General features: G+C 39.0%; 2 protein-coding genes and 1 long non-coding RNA gene across 3 annotated transcripts; 1 reads left to right on the top strand and 2 right to left on the bottom strand.

Moving 5' to 3' along the window:
- Positions 1-812: 812 nt before the first annotated feature.
- LOC149651278 (uncharacterized) lies at positions 813-2,747 on the bottom strand. The gene is made up of 3 exons (XR_016371155.1): positions 2,619-2,747; positions 2,476-2,541; positions 813-1,261 (listed from the first exon to the last, which is right to left on the bottom strand). It is a non-coding gene; the product is annotated as an uncharacterized LOC149651278 (long non-coding RNA).
- A 7,651-nt stretch (positions 2,748-10,398) lies between these two features.
- On the top strand, positions 10,399-16,620 carry kuz (zinc-dependent metalloprotease kuz). The gene is made up of 12 exons (XM_089848111.1): positions 10,399-10,540; positions 10,835-10,970; positions 11,030-11,154; positions 11,222-11,496; positions 11,561-11,881; positions 12,155-12,535; positions 12,599-12,776; positions 12,844-13,117; positions 13,403-13,593; positions 13,658-13,872; positions 13,939-14,103; positions 14,188-16,620. Exons 1-12 carry the CDS (start codon positions 10,483-10,485, stop codon positions 14,656-14,658), a joined length of 2,790 nt encoding a protein of 929 aa, XP_089704237.1. The 5' UTR covers positions 10,399-10,482; the 3' UTR covers positions 14,659-16,620.
- Positions 16,621-16,720: 100 nt separating this feature from the next.
- Smu1 (Smu1 spliceosomal factor) lies at positions 16,721-22,101 on the bottom strand. The gene is made up of 9 exons (XM_089848112.1): positions 21,989-22,101; positions 21,859-21,925; positions 21,641-21,784; positions 21,415-21,567; positions 19,973-20,449; positions 19,649-19,776; positions 18,983-19,304; positions 18,685-18,837; positions 16,721-16,866 (listed from the first exon to the last, which is right to left on the bottom strand). Exons 1-9 carry the CDS (start codon positions 22,012-22,014, stop codon positions 16,768-16,770), a joined length of 1,569 nt encoding a protein of 522 aa, XP_089704238.1. The 5' UTR covers positions 22,015-22,101; the 3' UTR covers positions 16,721-16,767.
- Positions 22,102-23,637: the final 1,536 nt, after the last annotated feature.

Here is a 23,637-nt window from a genome sequence, read left to right as displayed (position 1 = left end):
TCACCGGATATGACGTCATTGGTCACGTCACCGGATATGACGTCATTGGTCACGTCACCCGATATGACGTCATTGGTCACGTCACCCGATATGACGTCATAGCAAAATTTACCATGCTTTAGATGTCAGTAAATACGTAACTACGTATACAGCGCCCCTAACGGCAATTTATGAACTATCTATTGCTTACACGAAAGTCTAGCAGAATTTATCATGCTTTAGATGTCAGTAAATACGTAACTACGTATACAGCGCCCCTAACGGCAATTTATGTACTATCTATTGCTTACACGAAAGTCTAGCAGAATTTATCATGCTTTAGATGTCGGTAAATACGTAACTACGTATACAACGTCCCTAACGGCAATTTATGAACTATATATTGCTTACACGAAAGTCTGGCAGAATTTATCATGCTTTAGATGTCAGTAAATACGTAACTACGTATACAGCGTCCCTAGTGGCAAATGTGTTAATGCTTAATTATCCGTTCATAATGATAATAATAATCAGCCATAGCCCCTAAGTAACCCCAAATCCCAATCCCGTTTAAAAGCACTAACGAGTTTTTAGTGAGTACCCCTCGATGATTACTCGTAATCCAGAGGCAACCATTAATCCAAATCCATTTTAAATGGCTTTTTAAAAGCATCAACAGAAATCACCAATGAAAGAAAATTCTCATTAGTGAATAGCCCCTCGACGCACTGCCTTTAACAGTGCTAAAAAGTGATTTATTTATTAATGATCATATATAAGCCTGTAACTTTATTGAAAAGAAAGCAATAAAAATGAGATTCATTAAATCGACGAACAATTATTTCATTTTATTTATTCTATAGTACATTTATAAAGTATAAACAAAAGTATATGTGTTTAAAAACAGAAAGTACGCTTCGTTGAAACTGGAGCCGTGTAATATGAGAAGGCTCCCTTTATTCCACAATAGTGTCGACGTACCTTCCCGAACGTGGCACAGGGAACAAGCCGTGAATAGGCTCATAATGTAGCATCAATGAAAATCCTATATGAAGGAAATAGCCATAAGTTTACTATTAGGTTGGGATGGTTTAGGCTTAATTTCTTATGCCTTGGTAATAAATAGAAATGATTATATCAAATAATATTTTATAAATAGTAACGCAAGTTTTTATTTTGAAATATATTTCATTGATACATTAGATTTTATTAAAAAGATTAATAATGAAAACAATAAGAATATTTTTATAAACGCGTAACTTCCGAGTGTTGAGTCCAGGTACTGAAAAAAATAAGAAAATTTCTATTATTAACAAATTTTAATGGGCTTACAATTTCCACTGTTTTTCCACGCTAATATCCTACGGTGGAAAACGAGGTTGTTAGGATGGAAAACCAGGGTATTTGGTGGCAAAGCGTAGCATTACGCTTTCGCGTTCAAATAGGAAGTGCGTAAAGTCACTGAGTGTTGAAAAATTAGGAAAGTAATTTGCGCGTTTTTATGGAATAAGTTAATTGTTAAAATTAAAATTGCATAAATATTATTAACCATGTATAGATTAAGCGTATAAAAGAAATATGTAAGAGCAAGTGAACAATAGTAAAAAGATAAAAACCCACCCCACCTTGAATACAAAAATAAGGAAGTACAAAAGGGGGAGCTTTCAATTTCTAAAGCGACCAACCCTTAAAAGTAACCAAAATACACCTTCGTATTTGTAAAACAAGCTTTGTTAAAATGTAATCCTGGAGAGCTTCTCTATCGAACTAGCGAAAGGGGAACGTTCCCAAAACACGTCTATTTCTCCACAAATCGAGAAGAGTTTTAAAAGAAAGTACTAGCTTTTTGCCCCGGATATTACACTTATAACGTAAGTAAATTTATTGAAATAAGGATTAAGGGTTCTAATTTTTTGTTAGAGTATCGATGGGCTATTCACTCTGATTTTCTTTACGGGTACCATGTTTTACCACTGTTCTGCGCGTCGAAGTACGGTACGATGTGGCTACTCTTACGAGCCCAGCCCTTGGGTCGTCTTGTTATAACTTCGTATTAAATTATTTGTTTGGATAACCCAGAGTTGCTAAATAATTACCTCGGAACTAAGACCAATTAATAAACAAAAATAACTACCCAACCATTGTTTCAGTCCGGTGGAGGGATTTAAATATTAGCTCTCCCAAGTAGCGCTTTTCTACACTGAGGCCAGAATGTGCGAGTATTTAGCCCCTCGGTGACACTATAAACTACTTCAATCTCCCTATTAAATTATACATTGTCGAGAGGTCCGACATTTACACGAAATCCCGTACGCTTCTCGCGAAAACTTTGAGAACTCAATAAATTACGAAATCAAAGAGGAAATTCCGAAATGCTAGGCGAAATCAAGAAGAAATCCCGAAATTCCGTACGCTTTTTTTGGTATAGTCGGACCCCTCGTATATTGTACTTGGTATGCCTCAAAACATAAACATTTATAGCTTAGAAAGAAATACCAATATGGCGGCAAGGAATAGAGTAACGCCGGAATTTCCAGGAACGTTTGAATCAATACCGAACATCTGCAATTATAATAAACATAATAAGAAATGTAATAAGAACTTCCATCAAAATTATATAAAGAATGGGTAGATTTTACTGATGACTAATATTTTTGTAGCACCCTAGGAGCGAAGGCACTCGGCGTTGCCCGTCAGCTCGTCGGGACATTTTTGATTACTTTTCAAGCGGGCATTATTCCATAAAGAAGGGTTTTTAAATTTGTGGCCGCCATTTAAAAAGATGGCCACAAATCGAACCCGAAAGACCATTCAGCCCGTCTATAGGTTAAAGGAAACCAGTGTAGTAAATATTCCCGAAATCGGTTGAAACGCGCGGACTTTGTTGCATAGAGAAGATTTTTTACATTTCGGGGAGCCATATATTAAGATGGCGGCGGATTGGAAAAATCTTTCTTAGTACGCGCCTACTACTTACGAGAAACGTTCCTGAAAATTTTCAGCCTTCTAGGGCAAGCGGTTTGAGCTGGGCGTTGATTATCAGTCAGTCTCTCAGTCAGTCAGGATACTATATCAGGATTTATATAGATAAATAAATTAGTTCTTCCATGATAGAACTAAACAGAAATATTCATTAATTTGCTTGAACCGGCAAATAATAATGCTTGAACACGAAAGATTTGATTAAACAAAATTTCTAAAAAATAAAAGTTAAACAAGATGGCCCAAAGGCTGGGCTCATAATAGTAGCCACATCGTACCGTACTTAACAGGCGTACATAAAATTTACATGATGCGCTACTTTTAACTGTGCTAAAATGATAACCAGTAATCCTTACTTCAATAAATTTATTTCTGTAATAATTGTAATAGTGCGACGCCAAGAGAAAACTTGAGTGAGTAGCCCCTCGATGCGCTACCCTTAACATTTCTAAAATGATTACCCGTAAGGCCATTATAAGATAAGCTAAGCGAAGGTAAGCGAAGCTAAGCTAAGCGAAGGTAAGCGAAGCTAAGATAAGCTAAGCGAAGGTAAGCGAAGCGAAGGTAAGCGAAGCTAAGCTAAGCGAAGGTAAGCGAAGGTAAGCGAAGCTAAGATAAGCTAAGCGAAGGTAAGCGAAGCTAAGATACTTAACAGGCGTACATAAAATTTACATGAATAGCCCCTCGATGCGCTACTTTTAACTGTGCTAAAATGATTACCAGTAATCCTTACTTCAATAAATTTATTTCTGTAATAATTGTAATAGTGCGACGCCAAGAGAAAACTTGAGTGAGTAGCCCCTCGATGCGCTACCCTTAACATTTCTAAAATGATTACCCGTAAGGCCATTATAAGATAAGCTAAGCGAAGGTAAGCGAAGCTAAGATAAGCTAAGCGAAGGTAAGCGAAGCTAAGATAAGCTAAGCGAAGGTAAGCGAAGCGAAGGTAAGCGAAGCTAAGCTAAGCGAAGCTAAGATAAGCTAAGCGAAGGTAAGCGAAGCTAAGATACTTAACAGGCGTACATAAAATTTACATGAATAGCCCCTCGATGCGCTACTTTTAACTGTGCTAAAATGATTACCAGTAATCCTTACTTCAATAAATTTATTTCTGTAATAATTGTAATAGTGCGACGCCAAGAGAAAACTTGAGTGAGTAGCCCCTCGATGCGCTACCCTTAACATTTCTAAAATGATTACCCGTAAGGCCATTATAAGATAAGCTAAGCGAAGGTAAGCGAAGCTAAGCTAAGCGAAGGTAAGCGAAGCTAAGATAAGCTAAGCGAAGGTAAGCGAAGCGAAGGTAAGCGAAGCTAAGCTAAGCGAAGGTAAGCGAAGGTAAGCGAAGCTAAGATAAGCTAAGCGAAGGTAAGCGAAGCTAAGATACTTAACAGGCGTACATAAAATTTACATGAATAGCCCCTCGATGCGCTACTTTTAACTGTGCTAAAATGATTACCAGTAATCCTTACTTCAATAAATTTATTTCTGTAATAATTGTAATAGTGCGACGCCAAGAGAAAACTTGAGTGAGTAGCCCCTCGATGCGCTACCCTTAACATTTCTAAAATGATTACCCGTAAGGCCATTATAAGATAAGCTAAGCGAAGGTAAGCGAAGCTAAGCTAAGCGAAGCTAAGATAAGCTAAGCGAAGGTAAGCGAAGCGAAGCTAAGCGAAGGTAAGCGAGCTAAGCTAAGCGAAGCTAAGATAAGCTAAGCGAAGGTAAGCGAAGCTAAGATACTTAACAGGCGTACATAAAATTTACATGAATAGCCCCTCGATGCGCTACTTTTAACTGTGCTAAAATGATTACCAGTAATCCTTACTTCAATAAATTTATTTCTGTAATAATTGTAATAGTGCGACGCCAAGAGAAAACTTGAGTGAGTAGCCCCTCGATGCGCTACCCTTAACATTTCTAAAATGATTACCCGTAAGGCCATTATAAGATAAGCTAAGCGAAGGTAAGCGAAGCTAAGCCAAGCGAAGCTAAGATAAGCTAAGCGAAGGTAAGCGAAGCTAAGATAAGCTAAGCGAAGGTAAGCGAAGCTAAGATAAGCTAAGCGAAGGTAAGCGAAGCTAAGATAAGCTAAGCGAAGGTAAGCGAAGCGAAGCTAAGCTAAGCGAAGGTAAGCGAAGGTAAGAGAAGTTTGTCAGTCAGAACTTTGATTTATATATATATATATAGAACTAAACAGAAATATTCATTAATTTGCTTGAACCGGCAAATAATAATGCTTGAACACGAAAGATTTGAATAAACAAAATTTCTAATAAATAAAAGTTAAACAAGATGGGCCAAGGGCTGGGCTCATAATAGTAGCCACATCGTACCGTACTTAACAGGCGTTCATACTTTAACGTACTTTTTCTTACTTGAGACGTATTACTACTGAAACAGTGGCGTCGCCAGGGGTTTTTTGGAGGCGCTTGAGCCCCCTGAAAATTCTCTGAAGCGCCTCCTAAAATTTCTTTAAAGCGCCCCCATATATTTACTGAAAGCCTCTCCTAATTATTCAGTTGGGGTTAATTGAAGTTTTTACTATATGAAAGTGAAATACACACAGAAACACTATTTCATATTTATATCATCTAGAGCGTATTTATACAGTCGTAACAGTCTATTTTCTTGATTTTTTTCTGTAGCATAGCTACCCTACACTGTCCCAAACACTGAGGGCAACATTTTCCCCCTTTCGCCTCAATCGCGTGCCTTCCGAAGCAAGGTCTAAAAAATAACTTCGCCCCGTCCTCTAGCCACCAAAGTACCGAGGATATCCGAATCGAATAATTGAAATTTTCCCATTAACTGACCCCCTCAATTAAGCACGCCCACTCGAGTTTAGTCTAGTCCTGATATAGTCAATGTCTAGTTATATTCAAACATTTAAACAGTAATCAAATTAATTTGTGTGATGCAAAAGCTTTTTTGATAAAACATGCGTAACTGAAAGCTTATGCAGAGTTGGGAATATGTAAATCGAGTCCATGGTCTTACCTTTTATGATGGCGGCAGGAGTATGGGGGGGGGGGATGAAGAGAAACGTCCAAACCGCGGTCCCCATCTCTTTAGATTTTTACTGAAAGAACATGTAAAGGATCAAAATTAAACACTTACGCCCGTCTTTCACAAACTAAATAAAGAAATACATTTTTTGTATGTAATATTTTCCTTTGTATTTAGCATATTTTTCAAGTTACTAATTTAATTACTGATACCAAGAAGTGATATCTAGTTTACTAGGGAGATGGTATAAATTCGCCACATTTCTAGCTTTATCTCCAATACAAACGTAGGTCCGGAATTAATCCCCGCCTCTAAATTACAACCAGCATGTCAATGGTTCTTGAAAACTGATCAAACTCATGTTAGTGCGACGCGAATGACGAAAATTACGCATTTTCCAACTGAGGAGAGACGAAATAGAACCGCCTCCTTTTACGTCCCCCCTTTTATTTTGAAAGGGGGACTGGGACTATATGGCGCGCGAATACTTACGCATGTAATATAGTTTCTCCCTAGTAAACTAGATATCGCTTCTTGCTAATACTACTACTACTATTATGCTCGTACCGCTTTTATATCCTATATCCCTCTCTCTTTGCTTTGATATACTGATAAAAAATTAATGCATTAAAAAAGCACAAGAAGTTTCAGAATGTCATCGTACCGCTTGGAGGAAGCTTTTTTTTCTTCTTGGCCCTCCTGGACAACTAAGTATAATTTACAAGTTGGGAAAACCAAAATATTACCTCTCCGAGTCAAGACGATTACTTACAAACTTATTTACCCAGATATGGAAATGTTTCTTAAGTTAAAATTTATGAAATATTAAAGCAGTATACAAAGCATAGCAAATATACTGTAAATCAGACGACATTTTACATCCAAAAATGATATACTTGTACACATTAAAATCATCCGATGGGGGAGAAACGGGAAATGAAGAGATAAAACTTTGGAGGGATACTACCTTTACGTGTTTGTAAAGGCCCAATTTTCTACTCCTCAACTGTATGCCCTCTATGTTCAAAGCCATATTCACAACAGGGTTGCCATATAAACACTATCCTCTCGTTTCACCTCAACGATTTTCTTAGTTTGTCAACATGACTGTTAACGTTACATAACACCAAAGCTTATTTGTGGCTACAAACACTGAAAGTAAATGCGTACCATGAAAAGCATGAAAACACGAAGCTATTATCCCATTACGATCAGACCTTTCACTGGTCTGGGCTGCGTTCAGCAGAGCTCACCAAAAAAGACAGCGGATTTTGGAAATGTTTACCGGTGAGCTCTGTCGTCATAGCTTTTCTCCGGTCATCGGTGTTTTATAAATGACGCTAGCGCAATAAAGCGTGCAAGGAACCAAGGCTTAACAAAAATTGTATGATAACATATTTATAGAGATAGATAACAACTTTTATAATTAAAATTAGAAACTAACATATCTCTTAAAATTCTCGCGTGATCAACTGGTGTCACGCCAATTAAATAGCTATAGTCCCATAGAGCTATTTGTATTGATTCATCCATGGTTTTTTCGCCAAGCTGAGAACTACACGTTTTACGTCACGTTATCCAAAAGGCCGACTATTTTCTTTGAAGACCGCGCTAGCTCAGCGCTAAGCTCCGTGACGTCAATATTCAAAAACAAAATCCCGTTATGTAGGACACTGCTAACAGCGCTGGGCTCTGCTGAACGCGGCCCAGATTTCCACCATGATTATATAATCTAAGCCTAATTATTTAATAGTGTATTTAACTTTCGGCTCACTCTGAACCGTTAATGTCTCTGCATTACAGAACCGAAAACCAAACCCAAGCGTTTACTTTTTGGTTCACTAGGCCTATTAACAAATAATAGTTCATTTGACCAACATTGTAGCGTTGCGCTTGTATTCAGTTTAGGAAGGATTATGCTATAAACATATGTAGTATAGCTTAAGTAATATATAAACATCCATTTTAAATAATAATATTAAAAAAAATCTTTGGAATATCAAAATGAAATAGAGCTTTAAAGCTACAAAAGTACTAAATGCATCATAATTACGAAAAATATTTCCACATATTCATTTTATATTATGGAAAACGGGAATATTAAGGTTCTGAAGGATTTCTTTACACATCAAAACAAAAACGAACTTCTAACGCAGCGCACTAGTGTAACAACGGACGGACACATATAGACAAACACATAGACTACTCTTTTACCCTTTCCGTATTAATTTTGAGTTTAGAGACATGATTATCTTAAATATTAAAATAAATATAATTAATATTAAATATTTTCTTCGATAGTTGTTCGCCTTATTGAGCGTTACATCGTTTTGAAAAAGAATAATTAAACATTCTTGAGAGACTTGACTAATATTGGCGTTTGAAATGAAGCATACGCCGGTTGCGTCGCCTTACTCAAATAGGTAGTATATAATGGTGTCGAATCGCAGCTATGGATAAGAACAGCGCAATTGCGTGAACCTCTGGTGGAAGCCCCACCTTAGGGAGGCCGGACGTTTCTCGTAACCCTGGCCGATCGCCGCGTATGTCTTAACCTTAACGATGATGATGGAGTAGAAGCCAGGTGTACAGACTGGTGTCCATGTGGGATGGACAAAAACGAAGACCAGAAGATGGTGGTGTTAGAAGCCAGGTGTACAGACTGATGTCCATGTGGGATGGACAAAGAGCAGATGACGGTGGTGTTAGAAGCCAGGTGTACAGACTGGTGTCCATGTGCGATGGACAAAGAGCAGATGACGGTGGTGATTAGAAGCCAGTGTGTACAGACTGGTGTACATGTGGGATGGACAAAGACCACAAGAGGGTGGGGATTAGAAGCCAGTGTGTACAGACTGGTGTCCATGTGGGATGGACAAAGAGCAGCAGACGATTGTGATTAGAAGCCAGTGTGTACAGACTGGTGTCCATGTGGGATGGACAAAGAGCAGAAGACGATTGTGATTAGAAGCCAGTGTGTACAGACTGGTGTCCATGTGGGATGGACAAAGACCAGAGGCTGGTGATGTTAGACAGGCAATGGAGTAATAGCCTGTAAGTGTAATACAATTTTCGAAATTTCCGGAAATTGAGAACACGTTTGCTCCGATTTGCAAACTGCGAACGCGGTCACGTGGGTATAACAACAGACAGACACACACACACACACACACAGACACGTCGAAATTAGAACCTCTCCGTGACATACGTCACTCGGAGAGGTAAAAACTATCTCTCCATTAATTGTTGGGTTTTTTTTTGCCAACAGTAACTGGTATTATTAATCATGATTTTTCTACTCTTCTTTATTTTTTAAAATATGTAATATTTTCAATTAATACAGTTTTGAACTAAAATTGCGTTCACATAGTAAAGTTTACTTGGTAGAAAACTAGAAACACAAGGGTTCTTCTGAACTTCCCCAAGTTCCCCAAAATAGGTGTGTTTTAGACTTTAGGGAATATAATTTTGTTTAATTATAGGATTTTTAGTGTCATGTGTAAGGAATATGTTTAATTTTGGAAAGGGGTGAAGTACTAAATTTATCATTTTGACAAAGCTATTTAATTTGAAAGTTTTTAATCATTTTTACATATAATATATTGTAACACACCTCTCATTAGTTTCAGGACATTTGGACCAGTAGATCCGAAGATATAAAGCCATCATTCTGACCCTTTTAACAAAAGCGGATAGAATAAGTAGAATAAGTAGATTAAGTAGAATAAGTAGATTGGCAAGACTAAAGGAACTATTTTCTCCAACCAGATCACGCATGTACCTGGATCGCCGTTTGTAACTCGGGGCTTAAAGGGGGTCGCACTAAAAATAGAACTATGGGGGCTTCTAATTTTACGTGGAGCTGCCCAGAGGTTGAGAGCCAGACTTTCTGTTATTCTATCCGCTATCTATCGACTCTAAAAGCTTGAATCTTTTTAATTTAATAGAATAGAATATATATTGTAGCACACCTTTCATTCAAATTTCAGGACATTTGGACCAGTAGATCCAAGATATATTCAGTCTAAGCACTGAAGCCATGATTTTGACTTTGGAAAATAATTTTTATAAGAAAAACTATCCACTATAGAAGCTTGGACCCTTTTAAATATAATAAAACACGCCAAAACACACGTCTCATTAAAATTTCAGGTCGTTCGGATGTATAGGACAAAGGATCTGGCCAAAAAAGCTACCTCCTCCCATAGAACTTGATAGTAATTTTGGGTTCCTTTGAATAATCTTCAAAAGTTGCGCTTATAGGTACGTGTAAATCGAATTCGGGAGGACAGGAACAAGTTGGCCATGGAATAGCCCGTGCATCTTAGAAAGCGTGATCGAGTGCGCCATGTTTAACGTCATTGATAAAATGGCGGTAGTAGTTGTTGTTGGGCGTCGTGATCATCAATTGACTCGTTTGAACCTAATTTCTCACAGCCTATGGAAAGCTTAAATATAGTCTAATTAAGTTTTTTTTCTACTTTTACCGATTAATTAATAAAGTTTATAATCATGCGCGTGTTATTATTTTTCCTTCCTTTCATTACGGAACTTAAGTTTGTTTTAACAGGTAGGCCTAGTTCCTCATTAAGCCTACTATGATCATGACAAGTTATCTTGTTTGTGTTTTTATTTATCAACAACAAATACGATCTATGATAGATGAAGGATAATTAACTCGTAATTAGTCTCTTATTAGAATCATAGTATTCAAACGTAACGCGTAAAGTAAATTAACGCTGTAACAATGAAATTAATCAATATAATCCTCTTAACAACAAAGCAATGTCAAATGATTGCACAATCAACTGAGTCACATCCTGATTGTTTAAACCCCCGCCTTCTTGGTTAATTTTCCTAATAGCTCAACGTTTGAACGATTATATTAAGCACTTTGAACCATTAACCTACGATAGAGATGAAATTCACCAGGGTCATTTAAGGGCTAAACGTTCCATAACCGATCCCTTTCTTCATATCAATTTTCACGCCCATGGAAGGTACTAATAAACCTCTCCTTTCATAAACACGTCAAACTACAATTTAAAATCCCATTTAGACACTTTAATTTACGGCTAAAACGTGATACCGAAGTTTTAGCCAAAGATTTGATCATAGAGGGACCCCATGGGGAACAATACTCTGATTTGGATTTGTCCCATGTATATTCCGGGGATTTATGGGGTAAGGAACGCTTTGCTTTTCTAGTCTAGCTACGTTCCTGTTATAATTTTCTTTCTACTATTTTAAGGGGAGGAAAGTACGAAAGTTTATGGTTCAGTTAGGGAAGGTGTTTTTGAAGGCAAAATACATACACCCAAAGCCACGTATTACGTAGAACGCTCTAAAAAAGTGTTTAGCGGTGTGACTCAACCGTTTCATTCAGTTATTTATAAGGAAGAGGATGTTCAACATCCCAAACATTACGAGAATGTTCACCCTTTCGGGGGATGCGGTTTTACGGAGGATGTTTATCAGTGGATGCAAGATGTTAGTAATTCCGCGGTCCCTGATAATTTTACAGAGGTATTTTAATCAAGAATCGGTTAATTAATAATTGTTAGTTAATAAATTGTTTTTACCTACTCAGGAACAAAGTGAGCCTAAAGAACGGGAGAAACGCGAGGCGTCTCCCGATAATCCTCATTATAAATACACGGAACAAGCTCAAAAACACGTTAGCTATTACCCGGACGTTCAAAGCCCTAGAGAGAAGAGAACTTGCACTCTTTTCATCCAAACTGATACTTACCTATGGGACCACGTTTACGGCTATGAACAAAAGGAATCAAATGTTAGGGAAGAGATAACTTCCATCATTTGGCAACACGTTAAAGCCGTTAATACCATCTATCAAAGCACCAGCTTTGAAGTTTATAGAGGAATAAGATTTACCGTCCAGAGGATTAGAGTAAGTGCACACCCCCCCCCCACCCCACCCCGAAAAAGCCCAAAATTACTCGGTACGCGAGTACCGCGAGTCCCCCTTCAAGGCTAATGAGTCCAACTTTTTCCCTGGACGAATTCATTAAAGTAATCGAGGAATTGGAGTGGTTAAACGTTTTAGGACTCGCATTGGACTTGGCTAACAAGTTTGGACTCGCGAGTATTTGGAAATCGGACTGGGCGAGTCCGGTTGCCCTACCCGAAATGTTTTAACGTTTTTTGTTATCTCGTTTAACAGATAAATGATACTAGCGCTTGTAACACGACGGAGAAACGTCACACGAATCCATTTTGTCTGCCAAACATTGACGTTTCTAATTTCCTCAATTTAAACTCTCAAAGCAATCACGACGATTTTTGTCTAGCTTATATCTTCACTTACCGTGATTTTTCCGGGGGAACTTTGGGTTTAGCTTGGGTGGCTTCTGTTTCCGGTTCTTCGGGGGGAATTTGCGAGAAATATAAATCCTACATAGACAAAAACGGAGGTCGAGAAATTAATATAAAACGAAGTTTAAACACGGGTGTAATAACCTTCGTTAACTACAATACTCGAGTCCCTCCCAAAGTTTCGGAATTAACCTTGGCTCACGAAATTGGACATAATTTTGGATCCCCTGTAAGATTGAATTACTCGAAACTTAATTTTAGCGCCTTAAATTAAAATTCTGTTTGTGATTAGCACGATTATCCTTTGGATTGTCGACCAGGGGGAAAAGACGGAAACTATATTATGTACGCCAGCGCTACCTCCGGGGATCGGGCTAACAATAACAAGTTCTCGCATTGTAGTCAAAGAAATATAAGCGCCGTTTTGTCCGCCGTCTTTAAAAACGAAGGAAAAGTTAATTGCTTTCAAGGTAGAGGTCTAGCTTGGTGGGCGGGTCAATTAGAATACCAAAATCATAAACTGACCTCTTTATTAAGTCGACGCTGGACCATTTTGCGGTAATAAGATTGTCGAGGACCAAGAAGAATGCGATTGCGGTTACGATAAAGACGAATGCAACGAGGAATGTTGTTATCCTCACGAAGTGGCGCCCTATTTAGTTCACGATCGTAATGCTAAACCTTGTAGATTAAAACCCAGAACCCAATGCAGTCCCAGTCAAGGACCTTGTTGCAGTCCTCAATGCAAATTCGTCGATTCTAGAACACTCTGCAAGAAAGATTCCGATTGCAATCAAGAATCTTATTGCAAATATCCTTTTGCTAAATGTTATTAAATAGGGTTGCGAGTACCGGGAAAGTGGACTCGCGAGTCCAAGTGCAGGGGAAAGTGGACTCGCGAGTCCAAGTGCAGGGGAAAGTGGACTCGCGAGTCCAAGTGCAGGGGAAAGTGGACTCGCGAGTCCAAGTGCAGGGGAAAGTGGACTCGCGAGTCCAAGTGCAGGAAAAAGGGACTCGCAGAGTCCACGCGCCTGTGATGGAAAAAAGGGACTCGCAGAATACTAGCCTAGTGTATTTACCTTAATAATATGATTACTGGTCGAGACGCGACTTGTCCAACACCGACTCCTAAAGCAAACAAAACTATTTGCAACGAAGGAACGCAAGTATGTTGGAATGGGGAATGCACCGGTTCCATATGCGAAAAATACGAATTTGAGGAGTGTTTCTTAACCGAAGATAACGCCAAACCGGAGGAAATGTGTCAAGTAGCTTGCCAGGAACTTAGTAGGAATTTTATCTTAAACTCGCTCAACTTACGATCAGTTAACTTAATTGTTAACGATTGTAGATCGTACCGATACCTGCAAAGCCACGCTAAACATAGAGAGCATGAAACTAATCCGCGGGATCAAACTGCGTCCCGGTTCTCCTTGCAACGATTTCAAGGGGTATTGCGATGTCTTCCAAAAATGCAGAGACGTTGACGCGGAGGGACCCTTAGCTCGGCTTAAAAATCTACTTTTCAACCAAAAAACCCTGATGACTATTAGACAATGGGTTACTGTAAGATCAATTCAACTATGTCGGCAATCATCCTTAGACGTTAAATTATAAATGATTGATTTTTAGAATCACTGGTGGGGAGTTTTACTTATGCTCTTGGGTTTAATCATCTTCATGGCGTTTTTCATCAAATGTTTCGCAGTTCATACACCCAGTAGTAATCCGAGAAAAGCGCCCGCTTTGAGAATTCAAGACACTCTTAGACGACCTGCTGATACTTTAAGACGAAAAGTTTGTTTATTTGTTTAACTTTTGTCGTGCGTGACTTGTATTTTTTTTTTTTTTTTTTTTTCATATCTCGGGCCTTTATTTCAGAGACATCATCAACAACAGCGTCAACAACAACGCCAGCAAGAACGTCAACAACAACTTCCGTCTCAATCGATTCAACCTTTACAACACCAACCTTTACAACATCAAGCGCATCCCCCCGCCGCGGCCGCTGTTCGTCAACAACAGCAGCAGCAACAAGCGGCGATCCCGAGTGGTCCCCCACCTCCTTACCCGGGTCGCGCTAACCCCGTAGCGGCCAGCAACGCTATTCCCCCCGGGCGGCCGCCAACCGCGCCTCCCAGCGCTGTTAATTTAGCCGGTCCATCTCACGGTTACGGAGAAGGACGAGGTTTGTATAATCGCCGGGAACGAGCCGCTGCCGCCGCCGCGGCTGCTCAAAATACTCCCGTTAAACAAAAAGCGCGAAGTTCAACAACGGATGAAACTACTTACGCAGGCGTTTTTGCCCCGCGATCAAACGCCCTGGAAATGCGACCCAAATCCAAAGCCTGACCCTCGAGACGGGCTTAATTAATATTATATTATAAAAGTTAATTAAAACAAACGCGCCAGTTTATCGAGTTCGCTGGGAAACTTTGCGTTGCGCGAACAAATGTATGAAAATATGTAAATACACTTTACATTTTTTAAAAAAACTACAAAAAACAATTGGGTAAATTAAATTTTGTGGGCAGAAATGGACCCACCCCTCCCTTCCCCGAGGATCTTGGGATTTTTTTCCTTTATACAATTAATTATTTAAAAATAAAGTTTAATACGTGTATTTGTAAATTATTTCAGTTTTTCGCGCTGTTCATTTTTCGATTCACTTTTGGCAATGATGACGCGTTCTTACCTATTTTAATTGATTTCTTGACGGTTCTCTGTATGGTTTTCAACTAAGTTCATAGAATTGACCAAACTCAGATCAAATTTGGCCTATTTTGGTCAAATTTTTAGTACCTTTGTAAAGTTTTAACCAAAATGAGATCAAATTTGGCCTATTTTGGTCAAATATTTAGTACCTTTGTAAAGTTTTAACCAAAATGAGATCAAATTTGGCCTATTTTGGTCAAATATTTAGTACCTTTGTAAAGTTTTAACCAAAATGAGATCAAATTTGGCCTATTTTGGTCAAATATTTAGTACCTTTGTAAAGTTTTAACCAAAATGAGATCAAATTTGGCCTATTTTTTTGTTTATTTTGTTTGTTAGTAAATAGTGCGAGGTTTGTTTTGTTTTACCGCTCAAATTTGTCACATTTTAATCAGTATTTATTATTAAAAAAATTTTTTAAGATCTGTAAACTGCGTTAATCATCACTTTTAGTTCCTTTCGTTTTTTCCCTTCTAAAACTTGACATTCCATAATAATTAATTTAATTTCGCTAAAAACAAATGATTTATTTCGAATTAAACTGTGATAATAAAAAACCGAAACATAATAGGGGCACTAATAAAAAAAACGTCTATTGTCTTACCACTAACACCTCAAGTGACCTTTTAAGCCTAATTCTGTATAATATTCTCGCGGCGTGTATTTTGAACTTTTGCGTGTTGTTTGTTTGTTTGTTTGTGTAGGGGGAATAATAAACAATCCAATTTTAAATTAATCCCCGAGAGAGAAAGAGAGAGACTCTTGTGAAAACTAGGATCGTTAAAAAAAAAAAAAAAACTGAAAATGTCGTGTCAAAGTATTAATTAACGATTGCTGGGAATACTGGAAAATTAATTAATTAACTAAAATTAAGTGGTTATAAATAAATTAATGTTTAAAGGAATCTTTGTAAAAAAAATACCAAAAAAAAAAACTAAACGCGTCTGTCTATTTGATTAATTACATTGTTTTTGGTGATCCCATTCCTTAATTAGCGTTTGATCTCTTCCCTTTTTGTACGGGCTTATTATTTACATTTTACAAACCCCGCCCGTTTCCTTGCAAAACGCTTTTAAAGTAACAAACTCCGCCCCTTTACCTTGCAAAACCCTTTTTAAGTAACAAACCCCGCCCCTTTTCCTTGCAAAACGCTTTTAAAGTAACAAACCCCGCCCTTATCCTTGCAAAACCCTCTTTTAAAGTTACAAACCCCGCCCCTTATCCTTGCAAAACCCTCTTAAAGTAACAAACTCCGCCCCTTTTCCTTGCAAAACCCTCTTTTAAAGTTACAAACCCAGCCCCTTTACCTTGCAAAACCCTTTTAATGTTACAAACCCCGCCCATTTACCTTGCAAAACCCTTTTAAAGTAACAAACTCCGCCCCTTTACCTTGCAAAACCCTTTTAAAGTTACAAACCCCGCCCCTTTTCCTTGCAAAACCCTTTTAAAATAACAAACCCCGCCCCTTTTCCTTGCAAAACCCTTTTAAAATTACAAACCCCGCCCCCCTTTTAATATCCGAAGATTTTTGCTAAAATAATAATTCCGTGTTCTATTATATAAAAAAAAATAATAAAAGTTTAAATTGCTGTATTGAAATTGCGGCTTTTGGCTTTTGTTCTCTTTTAAACTTATTTAGTTTTAAACCGAGTGTTAATTTAAATACAGGCTTAAATTAATTAACTTACTTAAAAAGTCGTTTCCAAATTTTTGGGATACTTTTTATTGGGTTTTAAAACACAGTTTTTAGGGTTTCCACATTCGTAAGAGTCCGTCTTCGCTGTAAGTCGCCACCAGATTTTGATGAGGATGATGCGAGATTCCAATCACGTCTTTATCATGAACCTAATTAAACAAAGATTAAATTTAAATTAACCTTAATTAATAAATTAAGGATTAAAAATGTAAAGTCCCAGTAAAACAAAGATTTATGTTAAATTAACTCTTATTAAGGATTAAAAATGTCAAGTCCCAGTATCTTACCCTTTAATTAATGTGAACTATATTAAAAATTCCACTGTCCCCTCAAAAATTCCATATAAAAATAACCCTGAAGCTTATAATAACTTTCAAGGTTCCTAAAAATAGCCACAATACAACAACAGAGATGTAAATCAAACTGACAGGTAGTTTTCAGAAAAGCCCATCTCCCACTGCCCCCCTCTCTCTACAAGTACACATTGAACTCTTTCACGGTATAATCCCCGAGGGCCCGACCAGAGAACAGAAGGAGAATGTTTTCCAAGAGCCTTTTTGGCGAGTTTGACCCCCCCCCGGCCCACCCCACGTGCTGAAGTACCCTGTATCAACAAGTACTTATTTAACTATACCTCCTTCATCGCCCGAGAGATAAGAATTTTTCCAAGAATCTTTTAGCGAGTTTGACCCCCCCCCCCCACGCCTACCACCCCAAAAAAGCGTGCTTAAGTCCCCGTATCAACCAGTACAAAATTAACTATTTCACGGTATAATCCCTGGCCAGAGAGAGAGAGAGAAAGAATGTTTTCCAAGAACCTTTTAGCGAGTATGACCCCCGTCTACCACCCCAAAAAAAACGTGGTTAGGTCCTTTGTATCAAGAAGCACAAGTTTTACGATACCCACCCCTTTCATCTCGAAGCGATAAAATCTTTACCAAGAAAGTGTCAAAACAACCTTTTAGCGAGTTTGACCCAACCCAACGAAAAAAGATAAACCCAAAGGAAAAAGACTATAACTCCCTTATCTAAGGGTACCAGGAATGCATACAGCTAATAGGAATCATTGCGCCCCCTTACCTCAAATGTTAATTTCTACGCCGGTTTACGGGCCACCACCCTATCATAATATACTGACGTTTTTCTAACTGCGGTTTCATTAGTAACACATAATGATTAGTCCCACAACAAAAGAGCTGCATAAATACGCGGAGAAAATGGCTACACGATGATTCCTATTATCTGTATGTATTCCTGATGGTAGAAAATTTATCATCTATTTCACCACGATCCCCAATTGTTGCAAGAACCTGTCTAAACAACTTCCTGGGGAGTTCCACCACCCCCTTCCTTGAGAAGCCCAAAATAAGAAGGTGGTCCGATTGAAAGTACCAAAGCTGAAGAAATTCTACCCACACCCCCTAAAAACTCCACTGAGTCCACTCCTTTTTTTTTCAAATATGTGTCGAGGGGTTAATCACTCAGGGTTTCTGTACATGGATTACGCGGTGTAATCAAGGGCAGGGGGTTTTAAAATATTACGCGTAATCCCTTTAGCACAGTGAAAGGTACTAACAAATAGTTTGCAGACACGGTCCCACGGAGGATTCATACACCATTTACACCAGCAGACCAGCAGATAGGGCTACACCATAGAGACTATAAACCCCAAGGAGTGGCAGGTCCCCCGCTCTACAAGCGCAAATAATGATGTTGCTCCTAAATTGGTACATGAGAGCTTCCGGCCCTTTAATTTTGCTTAGCGGAAGTCGCCTTGTACCAGGAAAAACCGGTTTTTGGGGGCAACAAGTTGAGGCATTCCTTCCACTCCTTGGGGTTTAGTCTCTATGGCTACACGGAGGACAGAAACCCGTCTGCTTTTTGTCCTCCAAGTAACCCGGTCTCCTGATGTAAATGGTGTACGAATCCTCCATGCGAATAAACACACAAAAAAAGGGGGGGCTTACCTCTAAAGTTCTTTCCAGCTTTCCAGTTGAGGTTGAGAAGCAATACAAGACAAAATCCTCTCCGACGCAATAAATCCACTCTCCCCTGGGTGAAACGGCGCAACAAACAAAATCCCCGCCTTCCCTTTTACCACTCGAGAAGCTACGGACAATCTGACATAAAAAAAAATCGGAATTAAAACCGCATTTCTTTAAAAACCATAATTAAAACTGCCTAATTACTAATTAGTAACTAAAATGAATTAAAACAGCTTATTAAAACTGAATTTCTTCAGTAACTAAAATGGAGTGGTCTTACCTGTCCTTGCATATTCATAATGGAAACAGTATTTGATCGATTACAGACGACAAAATGCTCGGCGTTTTTGGGTAAAGGGTGAATACTGTTGACGGTAATGTCGCCCGTGACGTTAGTTTGACTGGCGCCGCCGATGGTCGAACTGACCAAAGATTTAAAAGTATTAACGCATTCGGTGCTTTTTATACTCCACGATTTGACGCTTCCGTCGGAACTAGCGCTTAAAATATAGTGTCCATCCGGGGTAAAGATGGCTTCATTGACAAACGACGTATGTCCGCGAAATTCTTTCAAAAGTTTGCCCGATTTCAAACCGTGAACTCTGCCCAGTAATAAATACTAATTAAAATCGGGATTATTTCAGCCTTTACCATAAGTTTATAGGTTATTTTTTCCATAAGTTTGACACTACCTATACTTCGTAATGCTACTGAGAGACTTACAGCTCGAGCTAGTTCGAGAACGACGGAAGCGAGCGGTTAGTTTTGCAGTCCATCTCAATATTATTTAGTCTGTACTAAGCCTTTGACAGCAGCGCCTCACCAGGCGTCGCTTTACCCCGAACCTATGACCCTACGTCATTCACTTCATGACAAGCTCCAGTTTCTAAGTTACCAGTGACAAACTTATGGAAGGAACATATCACTTATGAACTCGTGTTTTTACCTAATAGTTTGATCGAAAGAAGCGCTAAGAAGTTGACTACTATCTTTTGAAAATTGCAAACAAGTCACGCCTTTCGAATGAGCTCTTTCAAAACGACGCAAACATTGGCCCGTTTGAATCTTCCATATCTTTCCCGATATTAAAATGGTGGTGCTCATTTTAGTCAAATACGTAGTTAATTCGGACTAGGAGTATTGATACACACCGGAAGGCCAGGCTACTTGGAGGACAGAGTGAAGTACCAAGTAGCCTGGCCTCCTGGTGTAAATGGTATCAATCCTCCTAGTCCGAATTAACTACGTATTGAAAGACAAAGACAATTACTTTAATTTTTCCATCTTGAGATCCCGATGCCAACATTTCGGAATCTCGACTGAAGCATAAACATAAAACAGCATCATCCATCATCATGAAATTATCCTGAGCTTGGAATTTTAAATCCTTTCGTATTTTTCCGGTTGTAAAGTTCCAAACTTCAATGAAGCCGTCGACGGAACCAGTCACCAAGTATTGACCATCGGGTGAAAATCTAGCGCACTCGACATGAGCTTTCAATCCAAATTTAATTTGTTTCGATAACTGAGTCGGGAATTTTTCTTCCTCCAAGTCTTTAATGGCGGCTTTGCCTCTGAATAAATCGATTGTCGTGCCTGGAGGAAGCAATCCTTGGTGCTGTTGCCATTTTAAAGCTTGGCCTAAAAGCGCCAATAGACGAGACGGTGGCACGACGCTAACTTCTCCCGCTAATGATTGAGCAATCGCCGCCCGTCTCCTTTCTTTTCCGCTGCCGTCTTGATAGGCCTTGCGCGAAATTACGAGCCAATAGAGTAATGTCAGTTCTACGTATGCAAACGTCGTACCCTTCTATTTCTTAGCTCAGTGTCATCCCCCTACCAGGCGCGTACAGTATCCTCTCTTACAAAAGCGCGCCTAGATGGAGGGATACACAGTCTACTCCCCTCTCTACCGACACTACTCTATACGCTTATTAGGTCTACAGTTTAAATGCACCTTATCCCCGCCCAGCCGAATTTCGAAAATATTCATGGGAATTATAGGACTTTTTTCCAGAATTATATAGGACACTAAAATTAATTACTATTTTTAGAAGAACCAGTACCGTGAAAATATTATTTCTTGCCCCCCCCCCACCTCCGATCTAGTAGACCGTCAACAGCAGGCAGAGAAATAAGGCGGTGGCTCTTCTGGACAAACGTCCACTTTAAAAATTAATAGGGACTTGGCAATTCAGGCTTAACTCCGCCCCAGCGGCATTATGGTATGTTTTTTTTAACAGAATGAAAGCTATATAAGCCCCTCCTCCTGGTATGTTTTTTAGCACTAGTGGAAGGTAGCCTGACGTTGGCCGTTGCATGACGTAGTACTGCCAAGTCCCTATTACTAGGGGGTCTACCGGCCCTTATTTCTCAGCCTAGACAACATTTTAAACAGCTAATAGATTTCCTATAGCGCCCATTTTATGATATATTTTAGGCCCGAGTCCTGGTTGCTTAAAATTCGCGCCATTTTCAAAATTATAGGCTTTTATAGGACCGTTTTAAAAATATAGGAATTATAGGACCCCTGCCATGCGTGAGCCAAGGCTTAGCACGCCATTTTTAATTGACAGACAAACCCCAGAATCAAAATGAAGCGTCGTCTGCTTCAGAGCGGGGAAATATTCTGATTAGTCAGTTAAATCCGCCCCATAAGCCTTGGCCTACGGCATCGTGAATACGATGAATTAAATAAATTATGGATTATACCTCTCTGGGATCAAAAAACGATCTGGCAAGGAGGTATTCTAAATGAATGTAACGTTCAGGCTCTTCCTGTTTTAATTTTATCATGGGTTCAGTTTGACGCAATAAAGATCTCGCAGCTCCTAGTTCGCGCAATTCTATTAATTCCAATACCACCTAAACTCGGATTAAATTAATTCATTTTAGAACGAATCGCCTTTTTGATAGTTAAGGAAGGTCCGAGTCTTGCCTGTTCATAAAGGTCAATCAACTTTTTGTCAGGAAGTTTCAAGGACTGTACCACTTTTAAGACTGTATCCCAATGCCCATTATTAATATCAAGAATAAAACTATCGACACTGTCGACTGTGTTCAGAGAAATGGAAGTTTCTTCCTGTAAAAAAAATCTCATTCCCATTAGTAAAATTGACCAAGGCTTAACGAAGGCACTGTAACCCTCGGCCTTACCTGCAACACTTGTAAGGTTCTTAGTAAGTTGTTTTCTTTTAAATATTGCTGAATTAATCTGATAACACTAAAAAGTAGGCTTTAATTTAACTATTTCTTAATGTAATATAAATAATTAATTTCTACTTACTCGGCAGATTCAATTTCAATCGACATGATTGATGATCAGATGTGTAAAGTTTTTTGAATAAACAGACGATTGATTGAGCAGACGACGTGTGTTTCAGCGCAGTCACCATAGAGCCATCATCCACATTGGGACGGGAGTCGAAACTTTGTTACCCTGGTCCTTTTTTGGCGCGCTTTTCGGTGTATTGCAAGGTAAAACATTTCTACAGGCGCCCGTAGGAAATAGACGGGGCCGCTTCACCCTTAAAGGTGGATTTACCTAAAGCGTAATTGACTTGCGCTGAAGACATCCCGTAGGCGCCCCTATAGTGTGTTACCACGAACTTTGTAGTGACGTCACATGCTCTTATCTCTTACCTTATTTTCAGGCGACCATATTGGAAGTCGCGAGACGTCGTCAGCTTGGGCAATACAAATTCGGGACCCAATATTGACGTCACAGTTCCTTCCCCCCAGCTTCCCGGTAGCACACTATAGGCACTTAAAAACTCCTTGGATATCCGACAATGGGCTTTTTTGCTGAATCCAATGCAATTAAACGCGTTAAGTTAGTAGTTTGACCGCAATCACGAAAAATTAGTTCACACGTGCCAATAAACAACACCACGGTTTTCAATAAACTATCTTTTAATTTATTTTGCATCAATATAAAAATATGATTACATTGTTTCTTTAACATGATAAACATCACACTTTTATGTTACAATACGACAATGAAACATTAATACCATTATTTATCCTCATAGCGTTTATCACATGACTTGCAAAATTAAATAAAAAAAACACAATGAAATGAGGTTGTTAGTTTCTAATATTGTAATTAGCGTAACTCCGCGAAACATTTGCAATCATACTTTGGGACTGAGATTGGGATTCTTGAGTTTCGGGTAAACTTGGCTGTGATCCTCTCTCCGCTCTAATACTTAGCTGGGAGTCAAGGTCCATTTCCGACTCAATAGACGATTGGGCCGTGTGATAACTGCTCCCTGATCCTGATTCTCCGTTGGGTTTTTCCAACTTCGCTAAATACAACTCGATAGTCTTGAGTTTCCTTTGAGGAAGATACTTAAAAACTCTCGTTTTCCCCTGAATTTTAATGGCACCGCCCCCATTTTTGGGTCGATCCTCGTCATCTTTCGTCAAATCAACAACTTCGATTTCTTTAACTTTGGCTCTTTTCTTAAGATGAACGGTTAATGGTACGACTTTATCCGATTGCAATGGAACTGAAGGCACCAGTGGCTGAATGTTTTTTGATTTTTTGGAACGTTTGAGACGCGAAGAATCTCTGTGACGTAAATCATTTCGCTCTTCGGGGTTATGAATCAGCTGAGATGATTCAGTGATGGCCTCGGTTTGGGAAGTCATTTCCTGTTGAGGGTCAACGTATCCCGTTGAGGTTGAAGGCTTTGCAAGGTGTTCATAGGGATCGGTGAAGGCAATCAGGTTTACAGGTACTATAGTAGTTTCCAAATTGGGTTCTTGACGTTGTTCGCTGGCATTTGCTGACTCTGGTTGTTCGCTGGAATTTACTGACAATGGTTGTTCGCTGGAATTTACTGACACTGGTTGTTCGCTGGCATTTACTGACACTGGTTGTTCTGGTCTCAAAATTTGCGTTACAGGAGTCGTTCTCTCATTGTTGTTGGC

The sequence above is a fragment of the Phalangium opilio genome, unplaced genomic scaffold (genome assembly GCF_054372755.1).
Source record: "Phalangium opilio isolate 3A_F unplaced genomic scaffold, DU_Popi_V2 ptg000082l_1, whole genome shotgun sequence".
In the NCBI taxonomy this organism is placed as follows: domain Eukaryota; kingdom Metazoa; phylum Arthropoda; class Arachnida; order Opiliones; family Phalangiidae; genus Phalangium; species Phalangium opilio.
This window is presented reverse-complemented; position numbering and strand designations above follow the sequence as displayed.